This window comes from Pinus tabuliformis, chromosome 6, assembly GCF_031772625.1.
Source record: "Pinus tabuliformis cultivar Carrire ecotype Pingquan chromosome 6, CPIR1, whole genome shotgun sequence".
NCBI lineage: Eukaryota > Viridiplantae > Streptophyta > Pinopsida > Pinales > Pinaceae > Pinus > Pinus tabuliformis.
In genome coordinates, this window is record NC_142292.1 from 802,863,723 (window position 1) to 802,886,002 (window position 22,280).

Genomic DNA, 22,280 nt, shown 5'->3' on the forward strand with positions numbered 1-22,280 from the left:
TCATCAAAAATAGAAGTCCATCTATTTTTTCCCAACTTGATCAATCATCCATAAACAACAACCTGCAATCCATAGACATGATCCATATGTCTAAAAATAGACATAGTCTAAAAATAGACTTGCGCCAAAAATAGCCTGCGGGCCCACTTAGTGAAGGCGACTCTTTTCACTAAGCTCCATCATCTTGTTGCAATCTCAACACACAACAGCTATATTGCAATTTTTGTCGATTGGTTGGGCACAATGAATGAATGTGCCGAAGTTATGACTTAATTCTAGAGAGAACTCTAGCCTACCGGGTGCAGACTGAGGTGCAAGGAGGGTTTCAAGGACGTGGTAGGGGAAGAGGATGGGGGCCCGGGCGAGGCTGCGGACAATTAATTTGTTATAATTGTGGAGGACAAGGACACTACATGCGCAACTGTACTAACCCAACCAGGATCTCATGCCCCTACTGTGAGCAATTTGATCACGAATTAATAGACTGCCTGATTTTAATTGGCCAATTAAGCGAAAAGGGAGTACTCCAACCTCCACCAACCTAGAATATCCAAATGATGCGTGAGGAACCTCGCAAAGAGGACCCTAGCATAAACATGGTACTAAGAAGCAACGTAACTGAAGGAAATGAAGGCAGGGATAGGTGCAACACACCTATGAAGGAACAACACGCGGAGTCAAAGCAAGGAAGGATGGGGCCAAGAGAAGCTCAATGGAGCTTCGTGGAAGCTTCGACCCCAAATAGGAGGGATCAAATGGAGTCAGGAGTGGATGTCTCTATGGTCACTACCTTTCTAGAAACCTGCATGAAATTGTTGCACGATCGTAAGGTTGTTCAAGGATTGCAAGAGCTGATCACCAGATGCGCCAGATTCAGTGAACCACAGGTCGTTCGGAAGATAGGAAGACATGCTCTCCGCATTGGACGCGAGATGAGACTAACCGCGCAAATCAGTGACTATGAAATGGATCAAGTTATCTTGGATTTAGGCTCAGATGCGAACGTACTGCCTAAACAAACCTGGGAACGGATGGGCAAACCCGCACTGCAATGGTCCCCGATTCAATTACAAATGGCCAACCAGCAAAAGATCTTACCAATGGGCCAATTGCAAGGTATAACGGTAGACATCGATGGTGTGAGTACCCAGACCGATTTCGAAGTTATAGAAATTGTTGATGACAACAATCCTTACCCAGCGTTGCTGGGAATTGATTGGGCTACAGATATGAAGGGGATTATTAACTTAAAAAGGTGCAAGATGACCTTTGAACAGAAGGCATTACGAGTGGTAGTTCTATTGGATCCAGCGGAAGGAGAACGCTATACCGAACCCGTACACGATGAAGAAGGTGATGACGAACTTGATTGCATTTATCAGATAACAGCGAAAGACCAAGATCGGATGCATGCCACCGAGAATAGAGGAATCTTGTGGGAATGTGATAGCATCTACACCATGGACTCTGAGGAGGAAGCAGAGTGATGGCAGAATCGATTGCAGGAAGTTACAACACTCAATTGTAATAGGGTGACTCAATCAGCACGATGTAACGAAAAATGCCACCTGGGAAAGAAGGACGCGACCCCTGAAGAACAGCTCACATGCGTAGTACAGGGGCAACCCAATGTGTCGGTAAACAGGTTACACGTACCAGCAGAAGAATTGTGGAAGCTCAAATATAAGCAAAAGCTTTGAATCCGGATTAGAAGATATGTGCAGCGGATAAGATGGCATAAAACAATAGCCGGAAGAATACGAGTGTATGGCGAATGGCCGACACCTCAAAAATACCAATGTGGAAAACATGATCATCAAACCAAGGAGAACCTCCTCCCTACAGCCAAATCAACCACTATAGGTACAGCTTATCCCACCAGGGATGGCATCTGTGACAAGGTTCAGCAGCTATGGGATGCCATTCTGCGTGCAAAACGATGACTGGATGAGTTGGAACAAACTGAGGCCCGAATCCGTGACCACAGTATGAAGTTGGACAAAGCCATCGTGAAACTTCAATTAGAAGTGGCCTACCTAGATGACGAAAAGGAATTGCCCAAGGAAACTAACATGGCTGGCTTTCCTACCTTGATACGGTTGCACCCGGAGCCACAGGGGTGCGCACACCATAGTTCCGTAATGGAAGCAGAAGGATGTATAGGGTGCTCGCGACCCGGGTCAGTGGGGAACTGGAAGACCCATGCGAGGGGTTCGCCCTTCTGACTATCCGTCGGAGGTTCAGTCCCAGCACCCCAAGCAGTTGGAAGAGGGTGTGCGACTATAAAACAGGCTGCTGTAAAGTTGCGCGATATGACCACCGGATCCATGCAGAAACCGCGTTTGCGTCCCTGGGGATTCGCTGCTGCAAAGGAAAGATGGAAAGTGACTATTAAAGATACTACTCATGGTATGATGGCACATTTAAAGCACCTTGAAGTGGGCGGCGGGTCATTAAGGCAAAATCATAACTGTCCAAATCATATTTATGAGTTATCATAAGAACAAGCCACCGGTTTTCGAGTTCAATCGATATATAAACAGAGCAAAGGTCACACCACCACGTCGTACTATCTGACAAGAGAATCGGTCCGTATTACCTACATCATGAGCAACGAGGAAGTTGAAAACAGTTCGTGGTTTCGGGCATTGCCACAACACTACAAAGATGTTATCCTAAAAGCTCAAAAGCCTACCACCATTAGCCCATAGCCAGAGCTGCCGCAGGCAGCCGAGCACTCTAGATCCCCTCGGACGCCGAAGACCAAGAAGAAACCTCCACTTCCAGAATTAGTTAGACGGTCGCTGCGACACCAGCCTGTTGGAAAATCCGCAATGAAAGAAAAAGGTAAAATTGTTATCATCGATAGCGAGGAAGAAACAGAAGAGTCTCCCACGCGAGTAGAAGAGGACGTCCCTGAGGAACCCAAAATACACTAAGTATTGGCGAAAAACACATTCAGACTGAAGAATCTGGACTTCGAATCATTAAAGACGGGAGTTTTATTGCTATCGGGTACGTAGAACCCCAAATCATATCGTCGTGTGTATTTCCTTGTCACATCTCCAAAAGCCATTTACAAAGGGAAATCACGTTAAAACTTAGCGGATTCAAGAAAGCAGATTTGAAATATTATGTATGGGAGTTTTGGGCCTTATCGGGTCTAGCATTCATATCGCATCGGCATTTCGGGAGAGGAGTTATAAAGTGTTAAGCGCCATTGTAATCGTCGATAGCGATTAAGCTTTATCGCATCGAACAACGGACTTATAAAGTGTTAAGCACCATTGTAATCGCCGATAGCGATTAAGCTTTATCGCATCGGACCTCCGTTGAAGACTAGCGTTGATAGTGTGGACCTCTAGAACCCCGATCGCCAATATTGCGATTCATTCTGAGCTGTTCGATCGCCCAGATCTAGATCTGCGACAATACACATATAATTGTTGGAAAAGGCATTAGAGCGTTGTTTTAATGTTTTGAAGGGTATTTTGGGTCCCGAAAGGGAAAAATAATGTTTTGAGCTCTTTCGAAGGCCTTTTTAGTTCCGATAGGAAAAGGGCTCATATTTGTGTAAAAAGGGGTGATTGTTGGGGTTTATAGACCCAACTATGGATTAATTAACCCATTGCTTTCCGTCTGCGTCACTTATTAATTTGAGATGAAGGACCTAGGACCGATGCACTATTTCCTAGGGTTGGAGGTCTAGCAAAAGCTAAGTAAAATTCTCCTCTCTCAAAGGAAAATATGTTGTGAAGATATTGGAAAGATTTGGGATGGTGGATTGCAAGCCTGTGTCTACTCCGATGGAACTTAACTTTAAGAAGTTATGTGGTAGTGTTTACTTAGAAGTAAAGGTCTTTATAGAATAGCCACAGGTCAAGAATATTGGTGTATTGATCTGTGATTTGTTTGTGAGTGGTGTCCTTTGGTGTTATATTTGAGGAACTTAACCTGTAAATTCCTACATGTTAAATACTTCACTCTTGAGTTTTAAAAAGTATACCCAAGTCCGTTTGGAGAAATCATCAATGAAAGTTAAGAAATACTTGTAGTCAAAGAATGAAACAACTAGAAGTGGACCACATAAATCACTATGCACAAGCTGTAAAGGGGTTGAGGCGTCCCAAGAGACACGTTTCGCAAAACTATCCTGATGATGTTTTCCAAGTACACATCCGGAACAAACACCATCTCTACAAGATACCATAGGAAGACTTGTCACCATATTTTCTGTACATAGATTTTGAAGGGAGCAATAGTTTAAGTGACCAAATCACTCATGCCAAAGTTTTCTCACTTCATCATTATGAGCAACAAATACCGAGGGAAGAGTTGATGACCCAAATTTGTTAAAATTATACAACCTTGTAGAATTATCAGCAATTCTAATAGCTAAAATCTGTTTAGGATCTCTGAGGTCCTTAATTACAACATTATGATAAAATTCAACGGTTTTACCTTCACCTGGATGAGTTATCTGATATACAGATAGAAGGTTGCAGGATAAGGTAGGAACACATAATACATCATTAAATTGACCATTGTCTAGATGAATAGTTCCAGTCCCTACAACATTAAGAGATCTATCATCACCAACATATATATTTTTCATGTTACAATCATTTAAAGAAGAAAACATGGCTATGTTTTTGGCCATGTGATAAGAAGCTCCAGAATCAATGAGTCACTCATGAGAATGAGAATGAGAAGATACATTTAGTGCATAACCAGACTGAAATGCTTGACAACCACATGCAGAAAGTGCTATTCTTGAAGATGAAGTTGAAGTTGAAAAGTGCTCCAAATGGATGTTATGCTTCTTCATTGTTTCTTCCAAGGCATCCATCTTCTTAAAGAATTTGGATTCTAAGTGGCCATCTCGATTACAAAATTCGAAATGTCTACCAGTCTTCTTCCCTTTGTTTTTATTTGCCTTATCATTTTGTTGAATTGATTTTTCATTTTGAGACTGAAAGTGCTTTGGACCCTTGGTTAGTTTAGGACCATTCTTTTTAGAATGTTGCTTCTTAGGATTCTTTGAATTTGGTTGTTGTTGGGTGGCTAAGGCTTTCTTAGAAGACTTTCCAAGATTAAGAAGACCAAGATGTAAGAGTTTTTCTTGTTCTCTTATTAAAGAATCACAAAAGGAATCAAAAGAGGAGGACTTGTAGGCATGTCCTTGAGAAATAAAGGCTTCTCTAATAGAATGGAAGGTGGAAACAAACACAGAGTAGGTTGGTCCTAACTTTCTAAGAATGGAATAGATAAGACTACCATCTTCTTTCTTAACCTTAACACCTTCCAAGAGAAGTCTAAGGGTCTTGAACTTTGAAAAAAAATCTTCAATGGAAGAAAAATTATTGGGGTCCAACGTAAACAACTCATTTTCGAGTTGATGGGCTCTAATTTCATTTTTAATTCCAAAAACTTTATTGAGTTGTTTCATTGCTTCATTAGGGGTATCAAGTTCTGCGATATGGAATCTAAGGTCTGGAGAAATAGACATCCCTATCAACCCACGTGCTTGATCTTGCCTATTTTCCCATTTGGCTGCCTTATCTTCATCTTTAGGTTTAGATTCTTGGCCTTTAAGGCCTTTGTTGAGAAACAATCTAGACATCAAATTCTTAAGCTAAGATTTGATAATGGCAGAGAATATGTTAACAACAAATTCATCAACTTTTACACTGAGTATGGAATTCAAATGCAACATATTGTTCCATATACTCCCCAAAAAAATTGTGTCACTAAAAGGAAGAATCACACCTTAAAGGAAATGGCTAATTGTATGCTTCAATCTAAAGGACTTAGTCTTAATTTTTGGGCAGAATCAATTAACTGTGCAAATTGCATAGTAAATCACACTCCTACTAAGGTTTTAAAGAACATCACTCTAGAAGAACCATAGAGTTCAATTAAACGGATGTAAGTCACTTTCGTGTTTTTGGAAGTGAAGCATGAGCCCATATTCTAGATGAGAAACATAAAGCCTTCAAACCTAAGAGTGAAAAATGTATTTTTGTTGGATATTTTGAAGATGTCAAAGGATATAGTCTTCTTCCGCCTAAATCCAAAAATGTTATCATTAGAAGAGATGTAAAGATTGCTGAAAATATATCTGCCTACGAGCCTAGTTTGGTGGATATGCCACCTCTCTCTATCCCTTCTACTTCTGAAAACATTTCTTTAGATGATGACAGCGAGGATGAAAATCCTCCCCCACCTTCTCGGGATCCTCCTTTATCTCCTCAACTTCCAAAATGGGTTCACGCTACTTGGGATGCAGCAGGTGCTCTTGCAAGTGATCCTACAGATCAATGTCGCACAAGTTCTCAGTTTGATAGAGCCTCTTCTTTACTGGCCCAAGCTTCAACAAATTATGATCCTGGCACCTCTGCAGAAGCTTCAAGCCATCCAGATTGGGACACAGTTATGAATGAAGAATATCATTCATTATTAGCAAATGATACATGGGATCCTGTTCCTCTTCCAAAGGGACAAAAACTTGTTAGATGCAAATGGGTTTTTACAAAACCAAGTTTGGACTAGATGGAAAAGTTGATAAACATAAAGCTCGTCTTGTTGCTAAGGGTTTTTCACAAGTTGAAGGAATTGACTCTATTGAAACATTCTCCCATGTTTCCAAAATGAACTCTATCTGCCTTGTTATTTCCCTTGCTTCCTCCTTCAAATGGGAAGTCCATCAGATGGATGTTAAATTTGCCTTCTTGCATAGGGACTTTCATGAATAAGTCTATATGGAACAACCTCCTGGATTTATACAAACAGATGCTAGCCTTGTATGTCGGCTTAAGAAATCCCTTTATGGTCTCAAGAAAGCCCCTCGGGCTTGGCATGCCAAAATGGATAGCTTTCTTTTAGATATTGGCTTTCCTCGGTGTCATTCTGACAATATTGTCTACACCAAGAAAGTGGGTAAGTCTCTTATCATTCTTGTTCTATATGTTGATGATCTTATCCTTACTTGCAATGATTCCAATCTTAGAAACCATATGAAGTCCATCCTTAAAAATCAGTTTGAAATGACAGACTTAGGACACTTGCATTATTTTCTTGGTCTTCAAGTCTTGCAATCCAAGGAAGGTATTTCCCTTTCTCAGTGCAAGTATGCCTGTGATCTTCTACACCACTTTCACATGGAAGACTGTAAGCCAGCCCCTTCTCCCTTTCAGTCTGGAGCCAAACTTTCGGTCACTTGTACTTCCCCTGAATTTGATGCTACCTTATACCATCAGCTTGTAGGAAAAATTTTGTATCTAACCCATACCCATCATGACCTTTCCTTTGTTGTTGGCCTTATTGCTCGGTTTATGCAAAACCCACGTGAAAGTCATTGGAAAGCAACTAAAAGAATACTTCGTTATGTTCGAGGTACAATTCAATCTGGGATTCATTACAGTGTAGAAGCATCTCCTCTATTGGTTGGTTTCACTGATTCCGATTGGGCTGGTGACCCTGACGATTGGAAGTCTAGTGTAGGTTATGCGTTCACTCTTGGTTTTGGACCTATTACATGGGCTTGCAAGAAACAAAGTGCCATTTCTCTTTCTTCAGCAGAAGCAGAGTATTGTGGTGTCGTAGAAGCTAGTAAGGAAGCCCTGTGGCTTCATCAAATCTTGTCAGAGTTTGGCTTTCAGCAGCAGCAACCGACTACACTTTGGTGTGATAATCAAAGTTCCATTCAACTATGCAAAGATCTAGTCCAACAATAGCGCAACAAACACATTGAACTACACATGCACTTCATCAAAAAGCTCATTCATGACCATGTTCTTGAAGTGCAATATTGTTCAACTGATGATCATGTTGCAGACATCTTTACAAAGCCTCTCACAGATGCAAAGTTTACTAAACTTCGATTTATGGTTGGAGTTCAAGAAGTTGTCACTAAGGGGGGATAGGCTCTAATGCCTCCTCCCTTCTCCTATTGTGTCATATTTGTAAATCCTTCAATCCTATCCCAAGTTGTTCTTAAGGGAGGATGTTAGGATATTCCGACACATAGGACTTAGTTAAGTATAACTTGGTCTAGTGTAGAGTTAGGTAAAGTGTGTTTCTTTACTATGTACTTTTGTAACTTACAATCCGACGATCACGATATGTTCTAGACATGAAGTGATACGACGGTTCATTCTCTCCTCGATATTACTGACACTTGATCCGTGGCTTAACACCCAATTGGTCCATGATCTCTATTTAAAGAGCATGGAGGATCATTTGTAAGGTGACCGTTCATGAGAGAAGATTATGTAATTTTTCCTTCTTTTATTAATAAATTTCCTGAAGTGGTCGTGTTGGCTCAGGTCGTGGATTATTTCCCTCTTTGAGGGTTTTAACCACGTCAAGAATATTGTTGTATTGATATGTGATATGTTTGTGAACAGTGTCCTTGGTGTTCTATCTGAGGAACTTACCCTGTAAATTCCTAGACTCTCATCCGGACATATGTTTTGCAATTAACACATTGAGCTAATATATGGTTGAGCCTCATCATATACATTGGATTGGTGTCAAGAATCTTCTAAGATATCTTCGAGGCACAATCACTCATGGAATGAGATACACTGTCGGAGATGTGAGGTTGCATGGTTATCCTGATGCTGATTAGACTAGCAGTGTGGTGAACCACAAGAGAACTTTTGGATGTTGTTTTTCTTTGGGTTTTGCTTTGATATCTTGGATGAGCAGGAAGAAGAAATTGGTTGCCTTGAGCACCGCCGAGGCCAAATACATAGCTGCTAGTATGGCATCCTGTGAAGTTGTCTGGTTGAGGAATCTCTTCAGTGAGCTGTTTGGACATGTGCCGGATACCACCGTGGTCCTCTGCAACAACCAGAGTGGGATCTGATTATCAAAGAATCATGTGTTTCATGATCACTCCAAGCATATAGATATCAGGGACCAATTTATCCAAAATATTGTACAACGAGGAGAAATAAGGCTCCATCACATTGGGACTGATGAGTAGGTTGTCGATATTCTGACAAAGCCCCTGGGGAAAGTTAAGTTCTTGGCCTTTCGAGAACAACTTGGATTCGTGGAGAGACCCTCTTATGAGGGTCCTGTATGATATGGACATTTATCTCTAGGAGCTCCGGGGGGCTTGGGGTACTTCTTGGAGCGATGAGAAACCATAGGGTGAGTGGTTCATCCTTCCCCTAATGGTTTGTTGTGTACAGGGTGAGTGGTTTAGCCTTCCCATCTAATACCCCTTGGTGACATGTAGGCAGGATGAGTGGTTCATCCTTCTCCTACTGAGACCTCCTACCCATGTAGTCTAGGACTCATGGGAAGTACCTCTCATCTGGCTAATGAGTAGGGAAATGAGGATAGGGACTATAGTACTACCGATGGATGCATCGTGTAGTACTGTACTCCCTATGCTAGGATGACCGATATTGATCTAGGATCAATTGGAACTGACTTCGGGTCAATAAGAGTGGTATGAGACACTCTCTTTTGATTGGAAATGACTTTGGGTCAGTGAGAGTGGTATGACACACTCTCCTTTGATTGGCACTGACTTTGGGTCAATAGAGAATGGTATGATACATTCTCAATCACTTCTTCTTCTTCATAGTTCAGCAAAGCAGAGCAGTGCATTGATGGCAAAGATAGTACAGATTGGAAAATGGATTAGCAGCTAAAGTTCTCCTTGGTTGAGAGGGAGTGTTAAAATTGGCAACTTGGGACAAACTCCACATGGGTCATCTTATTTATGACAACTGATATTTTTCTTGGATTCCTCTCTCCGAGAGGTGTAGGATTGATCTAAAGATCATCTGATTCTGACATGTACAAATGAAGTTATGAATTTATTTTTATTATGGTCAAATTGTCAAGGTTGGCCAACAAACTTATGTAGGCTCAAAATCACATCTAATCATCCTCAACGTTGCATATAAATAGAAGGTGACTTAGCCTCATTTGGACACATTCATCTTCACACTTCTGTCTTTGTCTCCTTATTGATTGGGTATGGATTTCTGGGCCTCTCTCTCTCCACATGTCCAAAATTTCAGGAGGCCGAAATTTCATCAGGAGATCGAATTTCTGGACAGTTTGACCAAGCATTGACTAGCATGCGTTGACCTCCTTTGACTATGTTTTTGTGAGGGCTATCTCTATTTGGGCAGGCCGCATTTTTAGGCACATAAATTGAGGCTAAATGTTGATTTTTTACTAGCATTGACCGCAACTAGGGTTGACCACAGGTGGGTTGTTTGACTAGACTTTGACTAGGCTAAATTTCATTGTTTTGAGGATTTTTTTATCTCGCTGTTTGGAGGCCGAAGTTGACTGAAGTTGACCGATTTGCTGAGGGTCAAATCTGCCCTGTTGATCAACATTGACTTTTCTGGTTACGGCTCTTTTGCTGTTGTTATAAATTATTAGATTTGTAAATTGTATTCTCTCTCTGCTAAACTAGTGAAGACTAAAAGAAGATTTGATCAAGGGTTTCCCCACATTGGGATTTGTCCCTAGTTGGTGCAACATCTTGTGTCCTCTTGCCTTGGCTTGTCTTCTACTGTTTATGTTTATGTTCTATCTGCATTTTACTATCAAATTGATGTGATTGCTAATCTGAATATTGATATTGGGCTAATAAAGAAATTGAAGTAAAATTGCTCTAAAGCATAGAAGATACCATTGTTGCCTAAAATTAACATAGGATCAGAGCCTAAAATATTTATTCTTGTAGATAAGTTCATCATCTCCTTGTATATGTTCAAGGTTGAACTATGTATGCTCTAAATTATAGATGATTACTAAGAAGTTTGCAACAGTCTGCTACAACTTACCTATTTCAATGTAAATATGTCAGGTTTTTGTATGTTTTTAATGCACCCAACAGTTTGACTACTTAAATACTATTTGGTTATATTTTCAAAGCTATTAGGATTCCTTTTTTAAGGGCATCTCAAGTCCCTTCTTTCAATTGTTGGATTTCCTTGCCATCATTGCATTTTTTTAATTGACAATTGGATTTTATTACAGCTCTGAGAAGGAGACCAACACTCAAGAGCAAAATCTAACATGGAACCCAAATGCCAAATGAGAAAACCCAAATGTTGTGTTAGTTGCTTTCAGTTGTCTGGGTCGCTTCTAAGAGCTGTAAAAAAATCCTCCTCCATAATTTCCTACTAGTCACTTAGCATGTCAAGCAATAAAATAGTGTAGCTTTCATAAAGGAACCTACAAATTTATTAGTAGTCAAACAATTGCTCACAGAAAGAATATTCACACACCCCATAATTAAATTCATTATCTCATTGAGTTATTAGTAAGCGCTTAGCCAATTTAGAAGATCCATCTTATTTCCTTAACTTATTTATTAAGCGTTGAGAGTGATCAAATCTTGTGACTAAATTTTTTATCAGATAAAATGGATTTAAAGGCCGATGAAAAGAGTAATAATATTCCTATGTAAATATCATATTTATAATATTTCTATTTAAATGTAAATCTAATAATTCTTTTTTTATTATTTTAACTTAGAATCTACCATGCACGGGATCAAATCTCTTTTTACTCAACGGTAAATTGACTATTTTACCTCTATTTTATTTTAATTATTAATTTATTTATTTTTATATATATTCTTATATAAGAATACCATGGGCAAAACTATGGATTGTCAAAACCTAGAACCAAAAACCCACTAACTATAAATTGAGTATTTTATCTTTATTTTTTTAAGGGAACATCACAATTTTATTCATAAAAAAAGGTGAACAAAATTACATATAGTAGACGCTCAAAGCATATGCATAAAAGCAGAGCCGTTGACCAAGATCGATAGGAACTCATCAGAGAGTTACCCTATTCTATTCTTTCCTACCTTTCTTTTTTTCCACTTTTCACCAACCACTAGAGTTGGGTGTGGATGATACAATGGTCCTTTGAGTCTCATTAATGTTTGACGAGATTTCTTTGTCAGAATCCGAGCCTTCTGATGCGTGAGTTCGTTTGGTACCAATTGCTTCTTTTTCGGAGGAAATCACCACAATCTGTTGTTGTTGTTTAGTAGGCATTGGAACTAATGCTGAGTTGTGTTTTGTCTCATCCTTCTGTGTGGTGTCCTGAGGATTCTAAGCATTGTTATTTGTGGTATTATCTGTAGTTTCTTCTTCTTCTGTTTCAGTTGTCTTTGTTTCAGAAAACTGTCATCCTTTTGGCTTTTGTAGTTGTGTTTTTTTTTTTAGGACAAGCACTCTGTAGATGACCAGTTTGAAAACATGTATGACATTTGAAGGCTGTATTTTCATAGTCAAGGGGTTGGGACCACTACTGATTGTTGTGGTATAACAGGATGTGATCAACTAATCCATTACTAAGGTCAACCTCCACACAAACTCTGGAAAAAGTGAAGATTCCCTTTGTGACGCGATCTCCATCTACTTTTAAAAATTTTCTTAGGGTGTTTCCAATGCCTGCTAATACTTTATGATGCCAAAAATGCAAAGGTAGATTATGTAACCTTACCCACACTGGCATTTTGGAAACCACCATGGTATTTGCATCAAAGCCTGGAAACCATGGTATCATGAATAGACCTGCATTACCCCAAAACCATGGTCCCTCATGCAAAGCATATTCCCTATCTTTTGCTCTGTCAAATTTGATAATGAAGAAACTTTGGAGCATAAATGAATGTCACAGTTTTATGTCCATGTAGAGAAAATCCATTGATGTAGTGCCTCCGATTTGGGCCAGAACCCATTGAATCTGCAAATCACTGCTTTAGAAAGGAATTCATCATGAATCTCATTTACCTCAGGCAAATTAATTGTCAGCACTGCCACTTGGGACCGCTACTCCACAATGTAGGGACCATGAGTAATGGGAGGTTGTTCTTGATGTTTTTGTGGTTCCATCTTCCCCTTGACTGCATCTTTGAATGAAGTTGGACCTTTTGAGCTTGTCCCTAGACATCCTCCTAGAAGTCTTGTGTTAAGGAAGATGATTGAATCGCGTCCAATATCATAATCATCTTGTAACTTGTAATCCTCCTGCAAAACTTTCCCTGCATAAATCAGAGTTTGTAATCTAACTGGTATACCCATCCTTTCTTGAATCATTTGTTTAAGAGTTTTTATCCACTCCCAACTGCAGATCTTAATACAAAACGATTCCCCTTCAAGTGATTTGATAAAGATAGGGATCAAGGTTCCTTCAGGTGGTTCTGACGTTGAATCTTAAAGATCCGACTTTGAGTTGCTCCCGTTGGACAGCATTCTCTTGTTGCCTTTACTGCGTGCTGTGAATCAAGGATTTTTACATCCTTGTCTCGCAGTTCCCACTATCGAGTGCATTTTGCCTCCCCAGGACACTGTGCCCAGGTATGATGCAGAGGAAAATGTATAGATTTGTTTTCAAAACCTCTACATTGATCTGGTATGAAAGGGGAGACTGCCTCATATGGGGGATTAGTGTTTGAATTTGAGGGAAAAAATTCAGATATGGCGAGAATGTTGTTGTCGGGGTTCCCATTCTGCTGTAGATCATGAGATCCACTGCCACAAACAGATCGACACGTTTATCTTGAGATAGAGTGCCTGATGGGGACCTCCCAAGCTCTTTGATTTGGATTTGATCTGGATTTGTTAGATCTGCGCGTAATAAAAATACTTTGATGATCTGTGGGGTTAATAATCGTAGCTTGGGGTTCTTGTAAATGTCGTGTTCGATTCCTTATGGCCTGGTGTTGAGTGTCTGCATTGGATTTGGCTTCCTCTCGATCTATCACTGCGGGATTGGAGATGGAAAGGATCGCATCAAAGTTTAATGTCGTTGGGGAAAGGAAGAAGCATCAGTCGCCAAAACCCTCGTCGTGGATTAACAAATTAGGGGAAGTCTAGCGGTTTGAGAAATTGTCCGCTCCTTCGGCGATCAGATCTAGATCATAGCCGGCAAGAAATCTGACCTCTGAAGATGTAAGTGGGAGAGGGATCCGATCCACATATGGGGCGGCTAGTGATAGATTGTCGATCCTTTGAAACAAATCAGTGATCTGATTCGCATCGTCCTGCAGGAGAGAGCCGCAGACCTTTGCCATCGCCACAAACCTCTATTTTCCCATTTTTTCTTAATTATTAATTCTATTTTTTATTCTATAACCTTTATTTTCCTTTTTTTTTAATTGTTAATTCTATTTTGTTTTATTTCTATTTGTTTTTATGTAATTTGATCCAATCAAAATGTTTATGTTTACATGACAAGAGATTAGAACATCTCTTCCCTACTAACCCGAAGAGTTTAAGGTAACATAGAATTATTTATCTTTCAAAGGTATTATTAGAGATGTGATTTCAGAGGTATTATTAGAGATATGATATTTGACTTGGACATATAAACAAGTAGAATGTGTCTTTTCTTGTTGGCTATCATTAGTGGATCTCCAACATTAATGGATCATTAGATAAAAGTATTGCAAAGTTGCTAAGTCCCTATATTACTAGTGTAACCCCTTATTGTTATTAGTACAACCCCTTATTATATTATTGTGCCCATGTAGTCCCATATTGTTATTATTGTGCCCCATAGAAGCCCACTATTGTTATTATTGTGTCCTTACAATATTATTGTTATGTCGGCTCTGATTATACTATGACCCCTTAGACTCTTATATATAGAAAGGAGGTCTTGTCATTTGTATCATCGAAGAATTATTCATTTGTGTAATGTAAAGGAGGTTGCCCCCTCAAAGAGGCTGAATTGTAAGGCGTTCAACTATCTTTTCTAACTTTTTGTGAGCTGGTTTCATAACATTTGGTATCAGAGCATTGGATTCTAGGGTTTCGCTGCTCCATACAAGTCATCGTGGAATTTTCTCTATAAATATTTTTCTGCGATGTTTCAGAAGCTAAAAAAACCCAGTAGAAAAGAAATCTCGCTGAACCTCGAGACCAAATTTCAGATCTTGTCTCGCTATATTTTCGGATATATGATCTGAGGAAGTTGGAGTTTTTGCAAGCTCCATAATTTCATCTAAAACAGGTCATCGTGGAATTTTTGTTATAACTGTTTCGCTACGAAGTTTCAAAACGTAAACAAAAAATCCATTTGAGAAGAAATTATTGTGAACCTCAAGTTTGAATTTCAGATCTTGTCTCGCTATATTTTGGATATATGATCTGAGGAAATTAGGGTTTTTGCAGACTCCCAAATTACATCCTAAACAGGGGACCTTGGGAAAATCATCATAACTTTCTCTCTGAACCTCAGATTGAAATTTCGTAAGAAGTTCCAGAAATAGGACAGACTGTAGTTTCTTGTGTATGTTTTTCAGATCCAAAGGTCAAAATAGTGACACGTGGCACTTCATACAAGTTCGTTCTTCTGAAGAGGTCTATAATCAGGTCATCGTGGAAGATTTGGCATAACTCTTCCTTGGAGAATCCAATTTTGATCAGACTGGTGGCATTGGAAAGAGGACACAGAGGGCTACTGCAGGTCACGATTTTAAAACTGGAAGAGCCGAAATTATAGAGTTATAGTCGTTTCAAGATTGAGCTCCTAAAATCAAGAAAAGGCGAGATGAGGAAGTTTGATGGCAAGGATCCGGTAAATTGGATACTACAGATGGAGAAATATTTTGATCTACATGGTGTACCACTGTTACAAAAGGTATGGATTGCATCTTCATATTTAGAACCGGATCAATTTTTATGGTATAAAGGGCTTTGTTCTCGTAAATCACTTGTTACGTGGTCAATTTTCACGGAGGAAATGATAGCACATTATGAGGATACAAAGAGCAACACCTTTTTTAGCCAATCGATAAATGTCAAACAAAAGGGTTCAATGGCAAAGCACATTGAGGACTTTCAAAAATTGAATATAAGGGTAAATGATGTTCTAGAGAAGAAAAAGATAAATAGTTGTATCTATGCCATGAAAGCTAATATTGATGGTATGAAAGCATATTGGAAGAAAGGCATGAAAGATTTGAAGAAAGACATGGAAGGTTTGAAGGAAGGGGGGACAAAGATGGTACAAGAAAGGCCTCCTAATGACGAAAAGGATCAAGAAACATCAAAAGAAGAGGATATATACCAGGAACCAACCCCAGAGAAAGAATAAATGAATCCGACCATATCTTGTAAAGCATTGGCAAGAATTACCACTCCTCAAACTCTCAAGTTAGAAGGACATATCAAGAAGAAAATGGTTCAAGAAGTGAAAGATCACACGAAAAAGAAGAAAGAATCCGACCATATCTTGTAATGCATTCGCTGAAATTACCACTCAAACTATCAAGATAAAAAGACATATCAAGATGAAAAATGTTCAGGAAGTGAAATATCAGATTGAGCATCAAGAAATGAATCCAACCATATCTTGTAATGCATTGGAAGAAATTACCACTCCTCAAACTCTCAAGATAGAAAAACATATCAAGAAGAAAAATGTTCAAGAAGTGAAACATCACATTGAGCATCAAGAAATTAATTCGGCCATATATTGTAATGCATTGAAAGAAATTACCACTCCTCGAACTCTAAAAATAGAAGGACATATCGATAAGAAAAATATTCAAGCAGTGAAATATCACATCGAGCAAGTTCTCCAACTTTTAAAGGATAACACCACTTTGGTGCAGAATCGAATGAAACAACAAGAATATCAACATCACGGTGAAAGAAGTTTTGATGTAGGTGATTGGTTATTTTTACGGCTACATCTCAAGCAAGCTATTTATGAGAAGGAAATGTTGGCAATACTACATGAACTTAAGAAATGGTGACCTTACCTAATGGGAAGACACTTCAAGGTAAAAACAAATAATGATAGTCTTAAATACTTTTTAGAACAAAGATTATCTTTAGAAAAGCAACAAAATTGGGTAACAAATATGCTAGGTTACAACTTTGAAATCATCTACAAAAAAGGGAAGCAAAATGTTGTTACAGATGCACTCTTGAGAAAGGATGAGGATGTGCAAGCATTGTTTTGTGTTATTTCTATTATCCAACCAGATTGGATAAACAAAGCAAGGGATGAATGGAAGAAGGACAAAAAAGTGTGGCCACTCATTCAAAAGTTGCAGAAGATCCCAGTTCAAAAAATATTGTCAAAACTTGACAAGGAAGGAAAAATCATTTTGGAACCTGGAGCAGTCACAGAAACAAGAACCCGACAGCTACGAAATCGATCAATTTCAGAGTATCTCATCAAGTGGAAGAACTTACCCACCGAAAATTCCACACGGAAGGACAAGAATTTTATACAGAAGCATCAAGAACTACTCAAGCGTTGAGAACAACACTTTTTGAAGGAGAGGGGCATGTTAGGTCCCTATACTACTAGTGTAACCCCTTATTGTTATTAGTACAACCCTCTTATTATATTATTGTGCCCATGTAGTCCCATATTGTTATTATTGTGCCCCATAGAAGCTCACTATTGTTATTATTGTGCCCTTACATTATTATTGTTATGTCGGCTCTGATTATATTATGACCCCTTAGACTCCTATATATAGAAAGGAGGTCTTGCCATTTGTATCATCCAAGAATTGTTCATTTGTGTTATGTAAAGGAGGTTGCCCCCTCGAAGACGCTGAATTCTAAGGCATTCAACTATCTTTTCTATCTTTTGAGGAGCTGGTTTCATAACATGGACATATAAACAAGTAGAATGTGTCTCTCCCTGTTGGCTATCATTAGTGGATCTCCAACATTAGTGGATCATTAGATAAAAGTATTGCAAAGTTCTCTATTTAATGGATTGGATTGAATTCTTTGAAAGTTTAACTTAGAAACTGTGATCAGAGCTTATTAGGACATATAAACAAGTAGAATGTGTCTCTTCCTGTTGGCTATCATTAGTGGATCTCCAACATTAGTGGATCATTAGATAAAAGTATTGCAAAGTTCTCTATTTAATGGATTGGATTGAATTCTTTGAAAGTTTAACTGAGAAATTGTGATCAGAGCTTATTAGGCATCATAGCTCCATGCCTATTGAGTGCCTACGCTCGTAGTGACTTGGGACCTCCACACTAGCCGCCTTGGGGTATTGTTATTATGCAAGCCTATGGTATGGCTCGTTCAATTTACCATCACCAATGACCTCCACAAGAACGTCTGCCATTGTTGAAATGATGGAAGCCAGGTCGCAAATGACATCTCTCACAGCAATCATTGCTCTTGCGACAATCTTGGAATTGAATAATTTCTCTTGCAAAAATCATGGACATGAACTTCGTAGTAAAGTAACAATTACCCCGCACTGTAGCCCATCGTTGAAATGATGGTAGTAGCCATGCTGCTATTGGCATCTCTCACAGCAATAATTTCTCTTGCAACAATCTTGGAAATGAATAATTTCTCTTGCAACACACATGGAAATGAACTTCGTAGTAAAGCAACAACTACCACACACTGTGAGGTTCCTTAGCATTCAAATAGCTGTTCCAAGGGAGGGTGTTGATAAGCCCAAATGTAATTTCTAGCTTCTTCTTGTGCTGGCAAATAATCTGTTCCTCTGCATCATCGGGCACAAAAGTTGTCTCAGGGCTATACCTTGCTGATCTAATCTGCCTAGATAAAAATTTTAAGTTTGCATAGAGATTTTGTGCTAGTGCTGCGAGGCGTGGACTAAACGCTGTGGCTAAAACGCCCGCTTTTCAGGTGGTTTTTTCATTTTGTGTTTGTCTGGCAAAGTTTTGGCTCGAATCCAAAATCTGCGATAATCATCCATTCAAAGATCTGTTATAGAAGATTATGGGGACTCCGAATCAACCCAGAATGTCAAAATTGCAATCTGCGCAAAGGATAGTTAAGATTTCAGTTTTTTTATTTGCTAGATTCTAACAAGGCTGAGATGTTTTAGTTAGTCCTTTACAAGCCCTGGTCTGATCTCTCTCATACAAGGAAACCGTGCACTTGTTTATTGATCACAATCCAACTGCAACCGGGTGTCTTTACTATCCTCCCGTCCTTCATCATTGTCCGCAATTTTTCTATGCCATCCCACCTGCCAGCTGCAGCATAGATGTTGGACAAAAGAACATAATGTGATGACTTTGTAGGTTCCAACTCAAAAAGATGTCCTGCTGCAAGCTCACCCAATTCTACATTGTTATGTATCCTACAAGCACCAAGCAAACAACTCCACACAGTAGCATCTGGTTTTATTGGCATTTTATTGATGAAGTCCATTGCCTCTTCCAGACACCCCGCACGGCCGAAAAGGTCAACCATGCAACCATAATGCTCCATTGTTGGTGTAATCTGATAACATTTACTCATTGAGTCAAAATACTGGCAACCTTGATCGACTAGGCCAGCATGGCAACATGCAGACAAAACACAAACAAAGGTAACATGGTCTGGATTCAAGCCAATGTATTGCATCTGTTCAAAGAGTTGCATGGTCTCTTGGGCGAAACCATGCATGGCATAGCCTGCAATTATCGCTGTCCAGGAAACGAAATTTCGTTGAGGCATTTTGTCAAACAAAGTGCGTGCATTGTCTATTCTCCCACATTTGGCATACATGTCTATAAGGGCAGTTCCCACGAAAACATCAAAGTCAAATCCAGATCTCATTATTTTAGCATGGATTTCCATCCCCTGTTCCAGAGCTGCTAAGCTGGCACAGGCAGTCAAGACGCTAACAAAGGTTTTCAGGTCCGGTTTCGCACCAGAGGCTTGCATTTCTTGAAAAAGCTTCAATCCTTTGAAACCCAACCCATTCTGTGCACATCCTGCAATCATGGTGGTCCAAGACACGACATTTCGCTGAGGCATTTTGTGAAACAGCTCTTGCGCCTTCTCTATTCTCCCACATTTTGCGTACATGTCAACTAGCGCACTCTGCACAAAGATATCCATGCGCAGTCCGCTTCTAACTATTTCTTCATGGATCTCCATGCCAAGCTCGAGATCGGCCGGGCCGACACATGCTGGAAGGACGCTGGCAAAGGTATTTAGGTCCAGCTTCACACCTGCCATTCGCATTCTCTTGAACAGCTTCACCGCCTCATCGTCGTGCCCATTCTGTACATACCTCCCTATCATTGCATTCCATAAGACTACGTCTCGTTGATGCATTTTGTCAAACACATCGCGTGCATCCTCAATTCTGCCACATTTAGCATACATGTCAACTAGGGCACTTCCAACAAATACATCAGACTGAAACCCACAACTTATTATCTCTTCATGGATTTTCTTACCCTCATCCAGATCTTCCAATTTGGCACAAGCAGGGAGCACGCTTGCAAAGGTGAATTGATTTGGTTGGAGCCCGGCCAGTTGCATTTGACGAAAGAATGCCAAGGACTCCTCTGCAGGGCCATGGGCGGCATAAGCCGAAATCATGACAGTCCATGCGAAGGTATCTCGTTCAGGCATTCGATCGAAAACTCTGCGAGCGTCCACGAGACTCCCACATTTGGCATATATATTGACAAGCGTGTTCCATAAGCATCTATTGGGCAGAAATCCCATCTCAAGAATGTGGGCATGGACTAGTTTTCCATGTGACAGGGTCCTCTTCTTAACACATGCTTGCAAGAGATGGATATATGTATTGGCATTGAATGGGTAGTCTGTAACCTTCAGAATCTGCAGGGTTTCTTTCAGTCCCCGCATACACAGCAGTTTTATGTGTTGGGGAGAAATGGAGTCCGTAGTGGCGTGTGTTGCGAGTGCGCGGATTGAAGTTTTAGTGAGGTGAAGCAGAAGCATTTTCTTATTCTTCTTTCTTCTGCAGAATCATAAATGCGTGTTTTTGGTGGTGGCCGTTAATGGCAATCATCCAGAAGAGTTCTTCTGTTTAGCAATAGCATTCCTGTGAATAAAATGCAACTTCTGCGGAATCATGACTGGTTTCCTCTTTCCTGTTTTTTTTGAAAGAGAAGCGTGTTTGTGTTCGACTATGGCCAATCCTGGGAGTAAAATGCAAGTTGTTTGGAACATATACACTCCAGCATAGATCCACGAATCCAAATGAATGAAATAAAGATATTTGGAAATTAAAACGGAGGTCAAGAAATTTTTGATAATCATAAAAAATAAATAATAATAATAATTAATTTTTTAAATATTATATTTTAAAAATTAAAAATAAATAATAATACAATTAATTTTGTATTATTTAAAATTATTAAAAATTGAAAATAATTTTTTTAAGATGATAATTTTTATAAATGAAGAAAATTGACCTATAATGGAGTATGTGCATTATGTTCACCATTTTCTATTCAATAAAGTAATGGTTCATTTGTATTATCCATCTAGGCCATTGAGGTAAGTTTGTGAAAGCCTAGGTTGATATTTTCACCCATTCCCCCAGCGTGGACATGGATTGCTTTGGGATTTACAAAAGATTAATATGTGGTTGATCACTATACCCTACAATATTCCATGGTTGTGTATTTTTAGGGTGTATATTTTAAAATTTTCAATGGGGGTATAGTTTGGAGATCATCTTTCTTAAAGGGTGTAAAACTTTTATCCTTTGAGTGAAGTCATATACCAAATTTATCTACACATTATACACTAAATGGATATTTGAAATTGTATATTCTTTTTTAATTGAATTTAACACAATTAAATCTAAATGTAATCGCAGTTACTACAATTCTCAAAGTCTTTTCATCTCAATCTGCTAAAGGTCATGTTGCCCTTGCCTTGTAGTTCTATACCTCTTGTGCAAAATTGTATCCTCTGTCAACTCTACTTGAGCATCTGTTGCCAAATCCTCTTTGTCTTTTCATCTCAATCTGCTAAAGGTCATGTTGCCCTTGCCTTGTAGTTCTATACCTCTTGTGCAAAATTGTATCCTCTGTCAACTCTACTTGAGCATCTGTTGCCAAATCCTCTACAAAAAGTAAGACTCGTAAAATGGAATGATGTAGACTTTTATATATATTTATTTAGAACTCTAGTTTATTACTTACTATTATTATATTCTCTTCATTATTTATTATTTATTTACTATTATTACATTTTCTTTATTATTATTGTTATTATTTTACTATTATTATATTTTTTTTATTATTTATTATTTATTTACTTATATATTAATATTATTTTATTTTATTTATTTAATATTATTATGGAGCATTACATACTCCCCCACTTTAAGGAACTTTGTCCTAAAGTTAAGTTGAATCATTTAACTTTTAATCTTATTGTTTTAGTTATTTGTTACTTCATGTTTTTCCTACACCCTTTGTTGAACTAGTATAACTAGTGGGCATTGAAAGTTTCCACAACACTTGGGAAATCCCAAGGAAT

At 39.0% G+C, this 22,280-nt stretch overlaps 1 protein-coding gene across 1 annotated transcript in view; it reads right to left on the bottom strand.

Moving 5' to 3' along the window:
* Positions 1 to 20,914, bottom strand: part of LOC149261232 (pentatricopeptide repeat-containing protein At4g13650-like) — a 257,943-nt gene extending 237,029 nt beyond the window's left edge. The window contains exon 1 of the mRNA XM_089368220.1: positions 18,903 to 20,914. Within this exon, the coding sequence (XP_089224346.1) occupies positions 18,903 to 20,726 (1,824 nt within the window). The 5' untranslated portion in view covers positions 20,727 to 20,914. The remainder of the gene's footprint in view (positions 1 to 18,902) is intronic.
* Between the last annotated feature and the right edge of the window lie 1,366 nt (positions 20,915 to 22,280).